General features: G+C 58.0%; 2 protein-coding genes across 5 annotated transcripts in view; one reads left to right on the top strand and one right to left on the bottom strand.

Annotated features, from left to right (window-relative positions):
- APMAP (adipocyte plasma membrane associated protein) overlaps window positions 1–6105 on the top strand; it is a 29121-nt gene extending 23016 nt beyond the window's left edge. Inside the window, exons 7-9 of one of the 2 annotated variants that reach the window (XM_082857985.1) lie at window positions 343–477; window positions 897–1089; window positions 3928–6105. In XM_082857985.1, the coding sequence (XP_082714111.1) occupies window positions 343–477; window positions 897–1089; window positions 3928–4137 (538 nt within the window). In that variant the 3' untranslated portion in view covers window positions 4138–6105. The remainder of the gene's footprint in view (window positions 1–342; window positions 478–896; window positions 1090–3927) is intronic. The other variant, XM_082857984.1, reaches the window with a different exon arrangement.
- A 1459-nt stretch (window positions 6106–7564) lies between these two features.
- CST7 (cystatin F) lies at window positions 7565–17925 on the bottom strand. 3 transcript variants are annotated; one of them, XM_082857998.1, is made up of 4 exons: window positions 17247–17925; window positions 9623–9795; window positions 8634–8750; window positions 7565–7991 (listed from the first exon to the last, which is right to left on the bottom strand). In XM_082857998.1, exons 1-4 carry the CDS (start codon window positions 17311–17313, stop codon window positions 7914–7916), a joined length of 435 nt encoding a protein of 144 aa, XP_082714124.1. In that variant the 5' UTR covers window positions 17314–17925; the 3' UTR covers window positions 7565–7913. The 3 variants fall into 3 exon arrangements, with proteins under 3 accessions (XP_082714124.1, XP_082714122.1, XP_082714123.1); XM_082857996.1 differs by lacking the exon at window positions 17247–17925 and having other exon boundaries at window positions 9623–10360; XM_082857997.1 differs by lacking the exon at window positions 17247–17925 and having other exon boundaries at window positions 7565–7946; window positions 9623–10360.
- Between the last annotated feature and the right edge of the window lie 243 nt (window positions 17926–18168).

The following is an 18168-nucleotide window of genomic DNA, read 5'->3' as shown; positions in this document are numbered from 1 at the left end:
GGAGGATCTTACTGTCTCCTGGAAACAGGTGGCGGACACAATGAAACAGCGAGATGTTCTCACTTTCTTCTTTGGAGAAATGAAGGTAGAATGGCCAGGCTGTCTGAGGGTGTGGTCTCGCAGCGGGGGGAGACCTCACAGGCGACCTCTGAAGGGGACTCCTGTGAGGCTGCAGCCACGGTGGCCCTCCCTGGTGCTGAACCAGTGCTCAGGTCCGCAAGAGAGCTGACCGTGGGCTTGTCTGGAGGAGGAGGGTGCCTGAGGGCCCAGACCGGGAGCAGGGCTCTAGCCCAGCAGGGGCCCCCAGACACCCCATGTGACCTCCGCTGTTGGCGCCCGCAGCCTGCTGGAGTACGACACCGAGACCAAGGAGGTAAAGGTTTTGCTGGACCACTTGCGGTTTCCCAACGGGGTACAGCTCTCGCCTGCGGAGGACTTTGTCCTGGTGGCGGAATTGACCATGGCGAGGATCAGGAGGTGCGTGAGCTGATGTCAAGTCCACCGAGCTGTGGGCCGGGCGGCTGTGAGGTGTCAGCTGCAGAGCCTGGGACGCAGCGGGTGCCTGTCCCGTGTGATGAGAGAGTCATCTTCCCTCTCCCTTCCTCAGCCTTCTTGCGCGTGATGGGCTGGGAGAGTCTTGATGGAATGCTGGCTGCGATCCCGGCCCTTTTCCCTGCTGGTGGGCCTGGTCCGGCCCTGCTTCCCGCACCTGCTTCTTGTTGGGTGGGCCCAGGGCTCTGAGGGCTTCTTGGAGCAGCCGTGCCATCGTTCGTGATGGACGGGTTTACAGTTGTATCCATTTGGTTATTGGGACCAAGACCAATTTGGTGCTTGGCTAAAATTTTTCCTTCAGTTTGGGGGCTGCCACTCATTGCCTGCTTGGGCGAATTTTTCAGGTTCTACGTGTCTGGCCTGATGAAGGGAGGGGCCGACCTGTTTGTGGAGAACTTGCCTGGATTCCCAGACAACATCCGAGCCAGCAACTCCGGGGGTTACTGGGTCGGCATGTCGACCATTCGCTCCAATCCTGGGTTTTCCATGTTGGATTTCTTATCTGAGAGACCGTATCTTAAAAGAATGATTTTTAAGGTAACTATGAGAACTATTGATTTCAAAAAACAAAATGAAAATGCATCTAATTATGGGTTTTTTGACCTTTATGGAAGCTCTGAAAATTCTAGTTCTGCTTATAGTATTTGGTGCTTTTAATGACTTCTTTAAAACATATTTTATTCTTTGCCTTGTAACTTAAATGTAAACATCTGAGCCCTCTGAGTTTTTTCTCTTGGTTTCCTTGTCTGGGTATTTTTATCGTCACCCTCCCCGTTGTGACCTGTTGGGGCCTCTAGCCCTGCCTCTTGCTCTCCGCTCTCCCCGAGACCCCGTCCTCAGCAAACTCAGCTCTTCCTTGAGTGGTTGCAGGTGCCCCTTCTTCCCGCCCCGCTTCCTCCTGCCTCCTCGGAGCCTCATCACCCCCTTCATGGGATTTCGCCCATGTCCTTCGTTGCAAATACTAAACTATTTGAGCCTTAAGGTCCTGGAAGGTGCTGGGCAGCAGTTGCTGAGTCTGTGTGGCACGTAGCCCTGTGTCTGGGCCCTGCCAAGGGCTGTGGGCACCTTCTCAGTGAGGCTGGCCCATGGCCTTCAGTGTTGTTCCAAGTTCGGCAGGTCACTGTTCAGAAATGACGCATCGTCGGCTGCAGAGTTACATCTGTTCGCTGGGGCCTGGAGGGCGCAGAATGGCAGTGTGCAAGGAGAAGGGTCTTGAGGAAGACCTGACCAGCTGTGGGGCCCTGGGCAGGGGATGTGGTCTCTCTGCCTCAGTTTCTCCATCTGTCAAGTGGGAAGAATAATAGCACTTCATTAGGTGATGGAAAAATTTAATGAGAATATGCAGATGATGCCCTTAGCTGAGTATAGTGAGTGCTTGAAGCTGGTACCCATCAGAGGATGTGCTCTGTCCGTGGTGATCGCATCTCCCCCCTGGTTGATAGGCTGCATCTCTGCACCATCAGAGCAGGTGCTTCTTCTGTTGAGTTCTCTCCGTTATCCTCAGCGCCTAGAACAGTGTCTGCATCAGGAGCCAAGACCGTGTGTGAGAAAGGGCCAGCGGGGTGGGCGTGTTCCCGGACATGGGCGTCCTGGGTAGGAGTGGCCTGGCGTCGTCATGTGGCTGGGAGATAGATGGTGGGTCTGGGGCAGGTGGGAGGTGGGAGGTGGGAGAGGACCACAGGCCCTGCAGACTTGAAAAGGAGGTTAGATTTTCTTCAGAATGTTGTTGAAGTCTTTGAGGATTTTCTTTTTTTAGTTTTGAGGCAACATCAGACCTAAAAAGCAGCAGGAAGGGAACAGAGGATGTCTTTCCCTCAGCTGTTTGCAGGCAGGTGGCTGACCTGTCGCCCCCGGATGCTCCAAGCGCTGTTCCTATAGCAGGGATGACTCCCTTGGGACAGGATGTCCCGCGGATACGGGTGACCCTCCGGTGCACAGACCCAGCTCAGGCTCGTCAGTGGCCCAGGGGTGTCCTTTGTAATGGGACTGTGCCCAGGATCGGGCTGGCTTAGTCGCCACCTCTCCTTGTCCCCTTCAGCCTGGAGCGGCTCCCAGACCTGACCTTCAGGATCCCAGGTCAGCTCTGCTGCAGAATGTCCCTGCCTCGGGCTGCCTGATGTTTCTCACGGTCAGGTTCAGGCTGTGCCTCTCCAGTGCCCTCAGCGTGACCTGTCGGGAGGTGCGTGGTGTCCACTTGTCCCTGCAGTGCCCGTCACCTCATCCAGTGGTGGGTGCCGGGTTTCTGCTGTGAAGTTACTCTTTATCATTTGTAATTAATAAGTATTTTGTGGCGATAGTTAGTAAGTGTCATTATGATCTCGGGGTTGATGGTTTCATCAGTGATTATGATCTGTTAACCATCGTTGCTTACTTTGACGCTCACACTGTCCGGCTGTGGCCAGTGGGAGCCCCTTCCGTATGGCCCCTTGACCTTTGCATGTGTCCCAGTCGTTCTTGGAGTATTTCCTGCTTCCTGGCCCCGCACATTGTTCAGGCTCCTCTTGTTCTTTCCCTGCCCGGCTCTGGGATCAGCCGTTTGTCAGGGAGCCCGGCTTCTAGAGTGGACAGGTGCTAAGTGTGCTTACTGACGGGGGGTCACTGCTCCCAGGCCCTCGTGAGAGAGCTGGGTATGTATGCACACGTGTTCGTGCACAGACCCTCACACCTACATTTATGTGTCTTCATCTGTTTCTTTAAATTGAAAACCGTAAGTAAGGCTGTATCTCTGCTTCCGGTCCCATACCACAGGATTTATGCCAGTTTTCTTACTGTCTGTGTTTGTACTTCCCTTCTCTAAGGTGAGAAACCCGGGTCTCATGCTCCTTCATACCTATGCGATCAGATTCCCCAGTTGTCCCTGTCTGTAGCCATTGTCCCCTGTCACGTGGCCTCAGCTGTCATGTGGCCCCAGCATCACATGGCCCCGGCTAGGGCTCTAGCACCCATGCCAGCCCTTTTCCCTCCTCCCAGCCGTGTGCAGGGGCCTTACCTCTTAAGGGCTCATGGCCTGTGCCAGGTCACTCTGCAGGACACCATCTCCCCTGCTTGGGCCCTGACACCCTGCTTGGAGCCACGGCCCTCTCTCTTCTCCAGCGTGGACTCTCCCTGCTCAGACTGACTCTCTGGTCTGGGCCACCCCTGCACGCACCTACCCTGCTTGGCTCCACAAGCTACTTCTTGACTGAATTGTTCAGGTGTGGGGTGTGCCGGTATTTTAAAAAGGCAGCTGCAGTGCCGTGTGGAAGCGAGCCGGTGGGGAGGTGGGGGGCAGGGTGGGTGGGACGTGCCCAGCAGGTGACAAGAGCCACAGTGCCCGGCCTGCAGGACTCCACGTGGCCCGTGTCACGCTCTCCTCTCACTGTGCTTCCCTTTCAGCTGTTCAGCCAGGAGACGGTGATGAAGTTCGTGCCGCGGTACAGCCTCGTCCTGGAGCTCAGTGACAGCGGGGCCTTCCGGAGGAGCCTGCACGACCCCGATGGGCAGGTGGCCGCTTACATAAGCGAGGTGCACGAGCACGACGGGCACCTGTACCTGGGCTCCTTTAGGTCCCCTTTCCTCTGCAGACTACGCCTGCAGTCTGCTTAGGCCCGTTGTTGCCCTGTGCGCCACCCCTGGGCCAGGAGGTGCGTGGACACACCCTTCCCACCTGCACCTGCTGGTCCGCAGAGGTGTAGTGCAGCCTCTCGGGGCACTGTTACCTGGACACCTGGACTTGGCCTTGCATCTGCCCTGGGGAAGATGAGTCCCTTGTCTCTTAAAAACCTTCCCAAGTGCAGTGATTCTTTAGGCCCCGAGGACTTGGTGCACTTAACAGGCTTCAGGTGTGGGGATGGAGCTGTGGGTGAGTCGGCTGGCGTCTCGCTTTTGCTGCTGGCTGTGTCCCGCCAGCCTTGATGTCTTTGTTGTTAAATGGGTGATACCTGTCTTTGTGAGAGGGGCTCCGGGAGGGCGCAGAGAGCTCAGAGGAAACTTGTGTGAAGCCTCGGATGGGCTGTGCAGGTGAAGAGGGCACGGCTACGTTCCCCAGAATCAAGTGAGACCTGAGCCTCGGCCCTGGGCGTCCCTCCCGTGGCTCCCACCCTCCTGCTGCACCTGGCCCCTCCCTACCCGGGTACCTGCCAGCGCTCTGCAGGCAAGGACCCGGGTGTGTGTGGAGGAAGAGCACGTTGATTCCAGCAGCTCAGAGGACTCACCGGCTTCTCCATGGACAGCGTGCCGTGTGGATCAGAGGATGGGGAGTGAAGGTGGGCGCTGGGCACCAGGAGTCCTGTTCACACACCTGGTTCCTCACTCCAGACCCAGGTGTGAATAGTGCACGTGCTGGGGTTGCGTCTGCTCTAGTGTTACAAGCCTGAAGCTGCTCTATATCCTGACGGGTGTGTCCACACATGGTCCCGGTTGTGGGGTGATCCATGTGATTATGGTAATTAAATGGACTTTTCTGCTGATTAACCTCTTGATGGTGTTGCCTGGGAAGTTCTTCTGTGCTTTAATCTACTTTAACAGTGAGTAAGGTCTTGTCCTCCACCTGTCGTAGGGGCCGTTCTGCTGGGGTCATGCTTAGATTGGCTCGGGGCCTCCCCTGTAGCTGCCTGCCTCCCACGCTGACTCAGTCCACATGACACTCCTCTCCTGTTTCCATTCTGCAAGGTGGGGCTGATGTCTGCTCCTTCCTTTCCTGCGTATTTGTGAGAACACATCTGGGATTGTGTCTCTGGAATTGTCTTTGTAACTTGAAAAGGCAGTATTTTGAGTAGGGGATGACATTGAACGTCAAGGATGGCCGACATCGTGGTGAGACTTGAACCGTTTGTGTCTTGTGCTGGTTCATAGCTCCTTTCCCCTCCCTGGTCTGCGCCATTTTAGGGGAGAGAGTCAGTGTCTGATGGGGGCTCATTCCGAGTTGCCTGCTTGGGGCCAGCTTTACGCATAGCTGTGTACAGCAGAGTCAGACTGGCTGCATGGCCGTGATGTGACCCGTGTCCTGTCAGGTGTTGTAACTTCATAGGAAATGCTTTTTAACAGGCAACAGTGCACGTGTGTATCGAGTCTGCAGGAATAGTAAGGTGAAACCTGACCATTCTTCCTCGAAAACACAGAACCCAAGCGTGCTGACCCTGAACATTTCTTCTTGGTTGGGAACTGAGGGCTGTGCTCTCAGTGCAGAGAAGCTGGTAGCTTTTCACAGTTTTCAGCAAAGGTGTCTTTTTTTTGTTTTGACTCAGATATTGATTTTCTGTCTCAAAGTGTCATTTCCTGTATTTTATCTGGTAATTTGCCATGATGAGGTGCAAAATAAACCTCACTAGGCTTAAATATATGATAGGTTTTTGTTGTAAACATGAAACGGATTTACTCTAATGGGAATTACTAACATGATCTTAAAATTAAATTAAGTGATTCATTCACTGTGTGCTGCTTTGTCATCGTTACAAAAACTCCATCAGGACTCAGTTGCTGCCTTTTATAGGACAGAGGCCCTGCGTTGAGGTTTTTGTCATCAGCCTTCTCTCTGCCGTGTTGAGTTTTCATGTGCACTGACCTCTTTGTGATATAAAGAGACGTGGCCGCGTCTCATGGGGGAACCAAGGCTGGGGAGGGACCTGCCTAGGGGCACAGGCTGGAGTGGAGGCCCTGAAGCTGGATCCCAGAGTCTGCATGGCTGGTGAGCAGGGGTGGAGGGCCTGGCGGGGAGGCTCTGGAACACAGAGCAGGGCAGGCCTGTCTGTCGGGAGTTTGACTGGTTTTGGTCAGTTTGAGACCTCAAGTGTTTCTTCTTCTTGGTCATAATTCTGGTACCGTATGTCTTAGAATCCTGTGTCCTTAACTTTACATTTTCCCAGTGACAGTGAATGAGATGAAGGTGCAGCTTCCCACTGTCAGAATCATTCCCTCTTAGAGCAAAGCTGGTAAGTTTTAAGAAACAGGTAGAATTGGGTGGCAGCATGGGACTTCAGGCCACCACTGGTTGACATCCACTCCCTGTGGTAAGTGACGCTGTCACGGGCACGGGGGAGTTGGGGGCAGGGGTGCCGTGAGGCTGCTCCCCGTCACACCTCCCTTTCTCACACCATGTGAGGCCTGTGGGGCAGTGTCCGGTTGGTCTCACAGTTGTCAGGAGACACTTGGCCTTGTGCTCTGGTGCGTGTTTGAAAGTGAGGACGGAGGGGACCTTAGAGCTTGTGTCCCCTGCATCAGTCACGGGGGCCCCACAGGTGTGTCCTGAAGCGTCTGGCCCTGGTGCTGGACCCCGGTGTGCCTGCCGTCCTGCTGACAGACGGGGTCAAGCAGGGGCTGAACTTGCTTGTGTTCACGAGAGGGCTGCCTTCAGGGGCCTTCAGAGTCTCGAATGAGTCCAGCCTCGCGTGGCACAGTGGCTGCCACTGCCCCTGAATTAGTGGCCGCAGAAATGGAGGCGGCTGTGGAATTATCGTGACTTTCATCGCCGCAGGAGCCAGAGGAACTTCACTTGGGGGTTCGCGTTTGTCACGTTTATGACAGCGAGCTAAGTCGCCGAATTTAATGCACATTTTCTGTTTCCTGTGAATTACCGAGTCATTCTTTTAAAGGTGACAGCACGTTTGGCGCTAATCCGTAGTTGGACGAGGACGCCCGGGCTCATGGTGCAGGCGTCTGGGTCCCCTGCTCCCGCTTGGCCCAGCCTTGTGCCGCCTCCACTGCGAAGGCCTTCCCGCCTTCCCACCCACGGCGGTGCCCCCGCCCAGCAGGTCCCCCACCCTGCCTCCCTGTCTGGGCCGAGCCGTGGGATCTGCTCCGTCCCTGCCCACCTACCTGCCCAGGCGCAGCTGCCGAGCCTCAGGCAGCAGAGAACGTGGGGGTGGGATGCGCAGAGGACAGCGCAGCTGGAGGTGGGGGGCCTTGGGGCTTTGGTCTTCAGTACGGTTCAGTGGCGAGGCCCCCCAGGGCTTTGTGGAGGGAAGGGGGCCTCCTGACTTCCCCGTTCTCCCCTTAGCAGGTCAAGCAGCAGGCATTGCTTCAAGGTTCAAGTTCTTTATTCAGGTTTATTCCTAACTATTCACCCAAGACATCACTGATGCCTGGTCCCTGCCCAGTGCAGGGACAGTTATTCAGATGGAAAGATGGCCCTCTGGGCTTTCCTCGAGGGCCTGGGATCTCAGGGCAGTGAGGTGGGAGGGCCCCTCGGGGTCGAGAACCCGTGTAATCCCCACTGGAGGACTCGCCCTGTCTGTGCAGACCCTGAATCTAGGTGCACAGTGTCGGGGAGACTAGTTGAGTTTGGGAGGAGGCTTGATGTGTTCAATGCAGCCGTCTGCCATTCTGCTCTCAGGAGATGGTTTCCCAGGGCCCGCGACAGCAGGGATGGAGCTGGGAGGCGGGAGTCAGTGACAGCGGAGGACAGGCACCTTGAAGCTCTGGAGCCAGGGGATGACCCAGACTTCAGAGTAGCAGCTGAGCGTCTGAAACGAGGGTGACCTGAGAATCCCCCCTTCACGGAGGCTTCCCACCCCGCCAGGGTAACCTCACCCGCCGCAGAGGTGGGTTCCCAGTGCCACTGCCTCAGGCGGGTGTGTGTGTGTGTGTGTGTGTGTGTGTGTGTGTGTGTTTGTACACGTGTGTGCTTGTGTGCTCACGTGTCTCTGTGTGCGCCCACGCATGTGCATGTGTGTTTTCTTTACTGAAGAATTCACTCCCTGCCCTGACTTTATTTTGAAAAACTTCAAACCTACAGAAAAGTTGAAAGAATAATTCAAAAATATATACTCAACACATGTATTTACAAATTACCAGATTTTGCGACATCTGCTCTCCCCGTGTGTGTATATAAAATTTCTCAATTATGTACAAGTTTTCTTTTGCTCTCCTCCCACCCCCAAACCTGCAGTGTTTACTCCCTGGAGGTGTGCCTGTGGGAGCGAGGAGGGGTGTCGTTTGGGAAGTCCTGGGGGGCTGCCTCTCGCTCTCCCGTGTCGGGGGTGGACGTGGGCGCTGCTCAGGGGTGGGGTCAGAACCTCGCACGTAGAGCAGTGCCGAGGGTGATTTCCGAGGCTGCGGAGCTGGCTGGGGGGTGGTGGGCGGTGGGGAGGCCAGAGCCCTCTTACCTGCTTCAGGGTGCGGTTGGTCTGGAAGCTGCAGTCGTCCAGGCTCGAGTGCCTGGTCTTCTTGCAGCTGGTTCTGCTGATGTCCAGGTCCAGCATGAACTTCAGGCCCTTCACTATCTGAGGGGATAGAGGGCGGGCCTGGGTCACTGGGTCTAGGACATGGTGAGAGATGGGGTGAGCTGGGGGCCCACTTCCCTCCCCCCAGGCTTGGGCATGCGCTCCTGCAGACGGTGGAGGCTGAAGACCCCAGTCCCTGGGTCTGGGCCCCTGGAGTCCTGACATTGGCTACTTATACCCATGCAGACCACCCTCCATGATAGGAACAGCATCCCGCCCTGAGAGTTTGCGGTTACCAAAGAGAAGAGACATAATAGAGTCACCCCCCCAATCCTATACCCAGGGGTGACCATTATCGTGAGTCAGCATGTGGGGTGGTGTCGGGCAGCACACATCCTCGGCGCTGTGGGTCTCTCTCCCCAAGGCCAGCTCCCCGGTCAGTGACTGCGAAGCTTGCTGACCGGCTGCACCGGGCCCCTGCTTTTCGAGAGTGGCTGCGTCCTGTCACTGACTGTGTCCTGTACCCTCATTGACCTGTGTTCTCGGGACCCAGGACGAGCCAGGCCTGGCTGCCTCGTGGTGTCCCCGTGAGAGGGGGAGCACTAGGCTGCTCGTATGGGGCCGCTGAGAAGCGTGGGGACCTTGCAGGGTGTGACACTTCTGTAGGGACGGGGCAGTGGTTGGGGGACGTGGCCGCAAGTGCTTTGGGGTCGTGGAGCAGTGGCCTGCGGGCAGCCCGGCAGGCAGGCAGCCCTGAAGGTGGGCAGTGGGGCAGCTTGTGGCCCGTGGTAGCCGCCCTCGCCCGCCCTCCTCTCTGTGTGCTGCCCGGGAGGAGCCTGGTGCAGTGAGAGGCGGCGCCGGCCTCGGTGCCTGACTCTGGTGGCCCCGGTCCGGTTCTGGCCGCCTTGGGCAGTCCTGAGCCCAGACCCCACCTGGACGAGGGCTCTGCTGATGTGTGACTCCCGGAACAGGAAGGCGTCGTTGCTGCAGTTGTTGAAGCTCTCAGCGCTGTGTCTGGCTGCCTTGAGGACGTCCGGGTCGTTGGTCTTGATAGTCTTGGGAAATCCTGGCTTCACACCTGAGTTAAGGATCTTGGAACAAAAATCTGGATGAGAAGCAGAACCAGACAAGAACGTTAACTGGGGGGGGCGGTCCTTGGTCCAGGGATCATGCCTCCCGCCTCTGCTCCCAGTGTGGTGCCCGGCCCACCCGGCCTGTACTCCCCTCCCACGGCCGTGTACCCTGCCGGCCTGTCCATGTCTCGCCCCCCGGTGCGTCTGCCCTCCATCCCCGTGGTCGCCCCATCCACAGCCGAGGGCCAGTGCGGTGGGCGGCGCAGAGGTGGATGAGATGTGGTCCCGTCCTGTCCCTGCCCGCATGTGTCCCTGGGTTCTGTCCTTTCAGAACCCAGGTTGTTTCCAACAGTTACAGGAGCCTGGACACCCCTGCCCGCCCTCAGGCCTGGAGCCTCTGTCAGGATGAGCCCTGGTGTTCCGAGAAGTCGGCCCTGGCCTATGAGGCCGCCCTCTGGCTTCGAGCCCTCCGCTTGTCCCCAGCAAGTGGCCGAGGGGAAGTGCTCGAAGGCCGTCCTCCGCCCCCAGGACTCTCGACCGAATCCGCCCAGCTGCCAGGTCCCCGCGGCACCCGTGTGTTGCCTCCTTTGGGGTGTTTGGGCAGCAGGTGGGTGGTGGCTTTTCTAGTTGGTGGCTCAGGGGTGACTCGATTTCAAATTTATGTTTCTCAGTTTTGCTGCAGTGGTCACGGACTACTTTTATATTAAAATCTAAATTGAGGGGGAGGGAGAATGGGAAGAGGGTTTAGGGTTGTAGATTACTTCTCTTTTCTAAGAATTCCCCAGATTTTCCTGAAATCATCTTGTGCCAGAAGTGACTCGGAGCTGACCCACCCCCTGGGGCCAGCTCAGCTGTTTTCTTTCACTGAGTCGCGTGGAGAGTGGGGTCCGCGCCTCGTGCACGGCCTGCATCGGGGATCAGCTGTGTCCTGGCCGGTGTGGAGGGTCCACTGCCCTGCGCTGCCCTTGGCCGTGACCTTGGGGAGCACCTGTGGTGCATTCAGTGGGGGTGGGGTCAGCACGTGGTGGACCCGCTGGAGCCACAGGAAGTAGAGACTCGTGGACGAGCTTCTGGGTGTTGCATGTGGAAAGGAGGGGTCAGTGCTGCCCGGGTCCCCTCCTCACGGGGTACTCGCTGGGACTGCAGACCCAGGGTGCTGGGTGTGGACCCCGCTGTATTGAGGACACACGGTTCCCTGGTTGTGAAGAAGTCTCGACTCATGGGAGGAAAACAGTGGTGTGAGGTCGGCAGTGCTTGGGGGTTTTGTTCCTCAGGGGCTGGACGGGGGTGTCCCACTGGAGACAGGGCCCCCCAGCTGAGGACCTTCACCTCAGCTGGGGGTTGGGGTCAGGGTCAGTGGCCTTGCTGGGCCGGGACCCAGGCACCTGGCAGGACGGCCTGTGTGCAGCTATGTGTCCAGGAGCCTCGGCCAGGGTCAGTCCAGAACGCTGGGACCTCTTCTGGGGGCCGGCCTGTACGTGGGTCACAGCAGAGGGTGAGACATGGTGGATGCCAGCTCAGCTCAACTCAGTGGGGAGGTCTTGCCAGGGTGTCAGTGAGCCCTTCAGCCCAGAGCGAGGTTTTCGGAGGAGGCTGGTTCCACCGTCCGCCGCCTGAGGTCTGCACAGAGCCCTCCTTAGAACTGGACATCTTCTGTGGCAGTGGGCACATGAGACCCCCACCGGGTGCGAGAACCAGGATGGCCAGAGCCGGCCCTATGCAGCCTCGCTGAGGGGTCTCCTCTCCAGTTGGGTGGAGCGGTGGAGGGGGCTCTGGCAGTGGGCAGAGGAGGCGTGGGTCTGGTCTGGGTAGAATCTGCAGAGGGCCCATGATCCTGGGGGTGAGCCGCTGGCGCTCATGACAGCCTCTTTGTAAGGGGGGCTGGCACTGCCCACCCAAGCGGGACCCCTCCTGGCAGGTGGGCCCCAGCTGGGTCCCTGGGTCGAGATGGAGCTCTGGATGGCTCTGTGAGGCCCCCTCAGCTGGGAGGCCTGCTCCACCCCCATGAGAGCTTCCCAGCAGGTGAGGTTGTCGCTCTTCCCCCACGAAGCTTTGTCCCCAACGTCTCTGAGAGTCTCCTTTGCCATAATCCGGCCCTCACATGACGTCCCCAAAGACTGGGCTGGGCCGTGGCTGAGGTCTCTGGACGCGGCAGCTGGGTTGGTCGGCTGGCTGGGCCCTGAGCCCGTGGCTCTGACTCTGGTGCTTTGAGGGCTGCTGGCCTGCTGTTGACGACAGGAAGTCCAGTGTGTTTTTCTGTTTTGAAAACCGTTTGATTTCTGCTTGTCAGCATAGTCTGAACAGCAGACGGGAAGGACCACCTGGTGGACGGTCCAGTCGCCCATGTGTTTGTGGGTCTATATCCACGGCTATTTTTTCTTTGTACAAATTACATATATTGCTTTTTCTGATTATAAGCTTACTTGTTTGGTAGGAAACTTGAAAAACACAGAAAAGTACAACAGAAACATTAGAGCTCACTCTCAGTGTTGCAAAGGTAACCACTGCTACCTGTTTTTTAAATAAAGTATACTACATTTAATTTCGCTTGAACTTAACATGATTATAATAATGAAGTGAAACTAGGTGAGGCCAAACCTCTGATGATGTCTCTGCCAACGTGTGATGTCAGTTCCTAAGCAATTTTGGTAAAGTTACAAAGAGGTTGTAGGAAACTTGAAGTTGGCTTATTTTTAACTACATTTCCCGAAATATAGGCTTCAGTTAAGTGAGGTTTCATCAGCAGAGTTATCTAAACAAACAGTAAAATCCCATTTTTAATTTTAAAAAGTTGAAAAGTCAAACCTATTTTCAGAGCGATTCTTCAGAACGTCCACAGGGCAAGGTTGGTGCAGAATAAGCCCAAAGAGGGGCTCTCCTTCTGGAAGAAGACAGGCAGCCGGGGGCCCTGGGCCCCAGCCAGCTAGCCCCCTCCCACCACCGCCAAGGGGTCCCCCCCCCCGCCCCGGGCTGGCCGTGGTCCCATCTACAGGGAGGAAACAGGCCTCGAAGGAGTGCAGGGCGGGTTAAACCTAGGTGTGAAAGCTGTGCTCTTTTTCTCTCAAGAAGTATTTCTCAGTAGGTGCTGTGGGCAACTCCAGGTTGGGGGCAGGACAGTGATCTGGCAGAAGGGGCTCAAAGAGGGAGCTGGGAGTGGGGACCAGTTAGAAGGCGCGGAGATGGGCCAGGGGAGCAGAGAGCAGAGCACGAGGCAGACCTGACTGCCCTTAGCTTCAGGCTGGGTGCGGGGGCCACAGGGGGGGCTCGTGAGTCACGCTGGTGGCAGGTGGTGGCCTGGTGACGTGGACTGAAAGGACAACCAGAAGGAGAGGTTGTGAGGAGGAACAAACACTCTTCATCACACACGCTGGGGTGGGGGAGGGCCGGGCGGCGCAGAGAAGTGAGGTTTCCAAATAAGCCAGACTCCCTCCCCCATCCCCTGCCAGGCGGGGCATGGAGGCTTTGGCCCAGAAAGGCACTGGGAAGAGGGAGGTGGGCAGACCCCTTGGTGAGGGGCGGGCTGAGTCAGGAAGGAGAGAAGAGGGCCCCTTACTGCTCTTGGGAGAGAAGTAGCTCTTCAGCTGGTCTTGAAAAAAATGACTCAAGACGGCAAGAGATTGGGCAAGAGATGGGGGGCCGGAGACTTGGGAAGATTAGGGTGACAGCAGCGCTGTGCTGGGTACTGACCGGGGGCTCCAGCTGCCCCCGGATGCACAGTTGTAAGAGCACCGGGTGAGCGCAGTGTGCAGAGGCGCGAGGCTTGGAGGGAGGACGGCAGAGGCCCAGCTTTCCTGGGGCCAGAGCAGACTCCCCAGGGCGGAAATGCGAGCGCCTGTCGTCTCAGACCTGGGCGGTGGAGCTGGCCCTGGAACTGAGAGCGTGGGCAGGAACCAGTGCGGGACCTGCCTCTGGCAGGTCCTTCCCACCTGCCCTGGCACAGCTGGGACCTGCTCCAGGAGCCAGCACGGCTGGGGATCCTGCAGGCCCCTGGGCTGCTCAGGCTGCACCAGTGGACTCCCGGCCACCCGTTTCTGTGAAGTCACCCCAGGCCCCTTCGACACCCCCTGATTCAACCTGATACAAGGGAGTCAAGGAGTCTCTCCTCATGTGATCAGAATGGGAAGCAAAACGTCAAGGAAACATTCTGATGTTTCTTGCTGAAAAGTAACTTTGCATCTAAATCACAAGTGATTCCTACTCCAGCTCCTGTCCTGTCCTGTCCCTACACCCACTTCTTCAGAACTAACACTGGCCCCACTGATTTCGGTGGCCAGGCTCTGCGCTTGCCCTCACCAGTTGGGGCACTCAGTTCCCTCCACCAGTGTGTGGGCACTTCACAAACATCGAGGGGCTCAAGGCAGATCCACAGTTGAGCAGGTGGGGCTGGAGCTTGGGGGACATGGTCAGCAGCCCTTTGGGTTGCGGTAACAGTTAACTGTTTCTGTGCAGGTTAAAGAGGATGGAGTCTGCCCTCCAATTACCACCAAACATGCAGCAAATGTCCCAGGAGAGGACAGTAACTTCCTGACAAAGAACAGCTGGTAAAATGAGTCAGCAGCAAATGTTTTTGGTAAACATCCCTCAACTTGCTTTTCTGAAAAATGAAGACATGGGATGATGTCCTGTAGGAGGCGCTGGAGCCTGGGACGCTGGCTGTGCGTCCAGGGGTGCTGGGCCCTTTGGAGAGTCCAGTGCCTCAGGCCGTGCAGCCCCTCCCTCCCTGGTGTGGAAGGGAGAGGGGGCTGCTCTGGCAGCTGAGGCTCCCCACCCCTTCCTGTTTCAGGAGTGTCCTGTGTGTGGCTGGGAGGTGGGGGGACCCTAGAAGGGAGCCAGGGTGCCCAGGAGCCAAACACTGAGGCCCCCACTGGAGGCTACCCCACCGTGTCCCCGGTGGTCTCCTCGTGGTGGCTGCTTCCCTGCCAGCATCACGGGGCCCTTGTCATGTCACGGGCAGGGTCCTGGAGGGCTGTGCCCAGAGAGCGGGGTGCTGGTGTCCACTGCCCACCTGGAGGTTCACTCCGAGCCTCGCCCCCTCATGTGACACCAGAACTCAATGTGCTGGTGGTTGCCCTTAATTCCGTGGGGCCACACCCACCCGGCTGTGCTCTGGGGGCTCTGACTAATGAGTAGCCCCGTTGTTTTGAGAGCATAGGTGTCCCCCGGCACAAACAAGATGCTGGTTAGCCCCCGCCTTAATCCACTGGGACATGCCCAGAGTGAGTCCCAAGTCTGCCTCAAAGGCTGCTCGGCCTTCCTGAGCCTCCGTGTCCCCATCTGTATAATGGGGTGATGATGGCGCCAACCCCACAGGGTTGTGGTGGGGATACAGGAGACCATCTGCAGGAAGATCTTGTCGATAAAGGACATGCCATAGTGTCATGATTATCAAATATGGGAAATGGCTGCAGTGGCGCTCTGAGGGCAAATGGGTGTCCCCATTGGAAAAAAGAAACCTCAAAACGCAGAGGGTGGGTCACTGGCCCTCATGCCGAGATGCAGCAGTTCCCCCCACCCCCCACCCTGGGATGCAGGCCGGCGTGGGCCTCCCTTGTGGTGGGTGGTCTCTGGGTCCTGCCACTGGTGACGATGGCTGCTGGACCCCAGACCCTGCCAGGCGGCCTGTGATGGGAAGATGGGCCCCTGTGAGCCCGACTGGGAGGGCTTCCCAGGAGAGATGAGAGTCAGGTTGAAAAAGGGCTTCCATTTTCAACTGAAGGAAAAGTGGCTGAAGAAATCGATGTAGCAATTTCCTAGGTTCTGAAGGGCTTGGGGAGGGAGGCTGCCGGGGTCAGGTCAGCGTAGTTGAGCGCCAGGGGTGGGGAGAAGCCAGGTGCCCAGGTGGCGACACTCGGGGCCTCTGTCCTCCCACCACGGAAGGCTCTAGGATCTGTTCTTAGAGGAAGGCCGTGGGGCTGAGGGGCGGACTCGGGTCTGGGGCCGAGCTGTCTCTTCTCGACCCCCAGACAGGGGCCTCCAAGCCACTCACTCGAGCCCGAGGCCCTTGCTGGGGCCGTCACCTGTCACCTGGAGGCAGCAGAAAGGATCTGTGTGGCGTAGGGGCTGCGGCCAGCAGAGGCTCAGGAGCAGGGGTGCGGGTGGGCAGCTGCCCCCCACCCCAGGCCCGGGGCATTGCCTTCCGTGGGCCACCGCAGCCAGGCGCCTCCAGGGCCTGAGGGGTGCAGTGGTTTACCCATTTCATGGACAGTGAGACTGAGGTTCAGAGAGGCTCCAGGTCCCAAGGCCTCTGCATGTGGCTTGGACTCTGGACCCTCCTCCATCTGGGCTGTGGGGCTGAGAGCAGGCCTGATGGGGGAGGGCCAGGCCAGCCAGAGGGCTGTGTCAAGGGCAGGCAGTCTTCCACCTCCCGAGGGGGCAGGTGCGGGACTGGGTTGGAGAGGGTTTGGTCCAGCACCAAACCCCAGCAGAGGGGAGGCAGTCCTGCCAAGGGAAGGAGGCCAGCGTCCAGCACCTCCTGGGCCAGGGTTCCCCACACAATCCTGCTCTGCCCCGCTTGTTAGGGGAGGGAATGAGGCCGGCAGAAGCAGCTTAGGAAAGCGGGACAGAGGGCACGAACGTTACATCCCAGTGCAGTGGAGATGGCGGGCCCCTCACTCAGGCTTTCTGAGGGAGTCACTTCCCTGGCCTGAACGTCCAGCCACTTCCCTGGCGTGGCCTCCTCGGTTGGGCACTAAGGGGGCCCAGGAGGACAGACAGCTCCCGGAGGAGAGGACCTGTGAGGCTTCATGGTGTGAGCTAAGACCGCGGCTGGGGGAGGGGACAGAGGCAGGATGTCCCGTCCTCATGGTGCCTGAGATGGTCCTGAGGTGTCACCCACTTCCGAGGCTGTGACCTCCAGGGACTGAGAGGTTCAGGCTGTCCCCTGGGCACCTGCCTGGGCACCCCAGAACTGGTCACCCTTGGCCAGGCTCCAGACCTCTTCAAAGAGGGAGGAGGGCAAAGACCAGTTGCTACCTGGGGGTTGTATCCTCCACCTCCCGCTGGTCACTTCAGCCCCGGCTACCAGCTTCCTCGTGCGCATGGGGCAGGTGCTCACGGGCTGTGTTACTGGGCAAGTCGCCTAACCTCTCTGTGCCTCATTTCCTGGCCTACAGGTGGCGGCTCCCCTCGCCCTCCCCCCAGCTCTGGCCTGGCTGGAAGGATGAAGACTTAGGTTCCCCCGAGCCAAGTCACAGGGCAGCAGCAGAGGCAGGAAGGGTGCACCATCAAATAGAAACGGCCTGACTGCTACCCTGTGCGCTGTCTCCGTGGAGGGGCTGTGGCAGGCCTCCCTTGGGTACTTGCAGACCCCTGGAGCCGTGGGGGACAGAAGGCACTTCCCCGGTCCCCAGACCCCCCCAGTCCCCCTCTGCCGAAGCTTGCTTCCCACAAAGGCAGCTGCTGTGAGGTCCCCTGGAACGTGCCTTGGGAACGGGGTTGGGGGTCAAGCTCACGGCGCCTGGACGGTGGGGAGGTCCCCTCTTACCTTGCGAAGGGTCCCCTGTGGCACCCAGGATGAGGCCACAGACCAGCAGTACGCCGGCAGGATGCATGGCTGCATGCAGGGCTGTGCTGAGCAGGGGCGCCGGGCAGCGAGGTGCTGGGGGAGCCCCGCCCCGCGAACCGCCCACCTGCCTGGGGTGCGGGTGGTGGTTTCTTGCTCTTCATCTCCACATCTAGCAGCTACAAGCTCAACCGCTTCCTTTGTAAAAGTTTCCAAACAGCAGTTATTTGCAGGGGAGGGAAGAGGTGAGAGCTGTGAGCAAAACTTCTGCGATTTTCTACCCTTGAAACACATGGAAGAGACGTTGCAGCAGAAAAATGAGCAGGGATTTTCAGAAGCACACGCACTTGGGGTTCCTTCTCCAAAGGGTACGCTCCTCAGGCCTAGATTCTGGGATCTGACTGGCCCCCTGCAGGAGACTGTCCTCCTGCTGGCGTGAATTAGGTGACTTTCCCTGGGAAGTAGCAGGAAAACAGGGTGCAGACTGCAGTTCAGAGAATGAACTTCGCCAGGCCTGGAACCGGGTGAGGAACAGCGTTTGCTGAAGAGTGATGGATTCTTGAACCTTTTTGGCTCGGAGCTGGCAAAGGAGAGGAACAGTGTCTGGGCTAGAGGTCCCGGCGCTCTGCTCAACCTCTAGACCAGGCCCACGGTTAGGAGTGGGAGCTCTGGAGCCAAAAGGCTTGAGGCTCTACCTCTGAACACCTGGCTCACCTTGGGTGGGGGTCTCCAAGCCTCAGTTCCTCAGGTTATGCTGAGGATTTGGGGATGTCGTGAATGTAAACAGCCACTGTGCCTGTGCCCTCCACCAGGCATGGCAAGGAGTTGGGCTTCCCCTGTGCTCACGGCCTTGACCCTGCAGTACCTCGGGAGCCGGCGGTCACTCCTGCATGTCCTCAGTGCG

Source organism: Leucopleurus acutus (genome assembly GCF_964270905.1).
Source record: "Leucopleurus acutus genome assembly, chromosome: 16".
Classification (NCBI taxonomy): Eukaryota; Metazoa; Chordata; class Mammalia; order Artiodactyla; family Delphinidae; genus Leucopleurus; species Leucopleurus acutus.
This window is presented reverse-complemented; position numbering and strand designations above follow the sequence as displayed.

Excerpts from the sequence above, each read along its gene's own strand:
- CST7 (XM_082857996.1), bottom strand. The coding sequence starts at position 10,069 with ATGCGGGCAGGGACAGGACGGGACCACATCTCATCCACCTCTGCGCCG. Across the intron at positions 8,751-9,622 it reads TCAGCAGAGCCCTCGTCCAG|ATAGTGAAGGGCCTGAAGTT; the intron begins GTGGGGTCTGGG and ends CTATCCCCTCAG. Across the intron at positions 7,992-8,633 it reads CCAACCGCACCCTGAAGCAG|ACGCTCAGCTGCTACTCTGA; the intron begins GTAAGAGGGCTC and ends CCCTCGTTTCAG.